The 607-nt window shown below is 44.4% G+C and overlaps 1 protein-coding gene across 1 annotated transcript in view; it reads right to left on the reverse strand.

Moving 5' to 3' along the window:
• TBX15 (T-box transcription factor 15) overlaps positions 1-607 on the reverse strand; it is a 105,211-nt gene that overhangs the window by 28,728 nt on the left and 75,876 nt on the right. Inside the window, exon 5 of the mRNA XM_057386137.1 lies at positions 54-171. Within this exon, the coding sequence (XP_057242120.1) occupies positions 54-171 (118 nt within the window). The remainder of the gene's footprint in view (positions 1-53; positions 172-607) is intronic.

Consider the following 607-nt stretch of genomic DNA (forward strand, 5'->3'; position numbering starts at 1 on the left):
TGTCCTTGATCATCCAGCTCGTTGTTGGTCAGCTTGAGCTTGTCAAAACTGACCACCTGCCTCATCCAGGTGTCTCCAGAAGCCAGGGAGTCGGGGTGGATGTAAACCCTGGGGGGCACGGGGGAGTCAGCATTKCCAGCCACCATCCACTTGGAGCTGTGATAAACGTACCTGGAAAAAGGAAAAGTTGGTGGATAAAACAGGAACATGGCCATGGATCCCATTCCCCTGCCTTGTGCACCCCAAGCTTTCATTTCCAATCGGGGAAAAAGTTCTTTATTACAACTCCCTAGCTTCTAAATGAAAGCCAGATTACCCCTGAGCCACTTGTTCAGAGTTGAGCCCTTATTAAAACCACCTTGCAGTTATTTTGCCTGTAAAACTTTGCCACATGTGCCTTCTCAACTCCTTAACCCTCTCCGAGCCAGAGACAAAGGCTGGAAAATATGGGTAAAAAAAGTCCGCTCTGAAAATATTAATAAATAAAAATATTAATAAATTTCTGGAAATCCTYRTTGTATCTCACACCAGACTTTGCAMAGCACATKTGGCTTCACCCAGAAAGAGCAAAATCCAATGGATACCGTTAAAACAATTGAAAAAAACA

Source organism: Malurus melanocephalus, unplaced genomic scaffold (assembly GCF_030028575.1).
Source record: "Malurus melanocephalus ecotype Western Australia unplaced genomic scaffold, MMel_1.1 scaffold_919, whole genome shotgun sequence".
NCBI lineage: Eukaryota > Metazoa > Chordata > Aves > Passeriformes > Maluridae > Malurus > Malurus melanocephalus.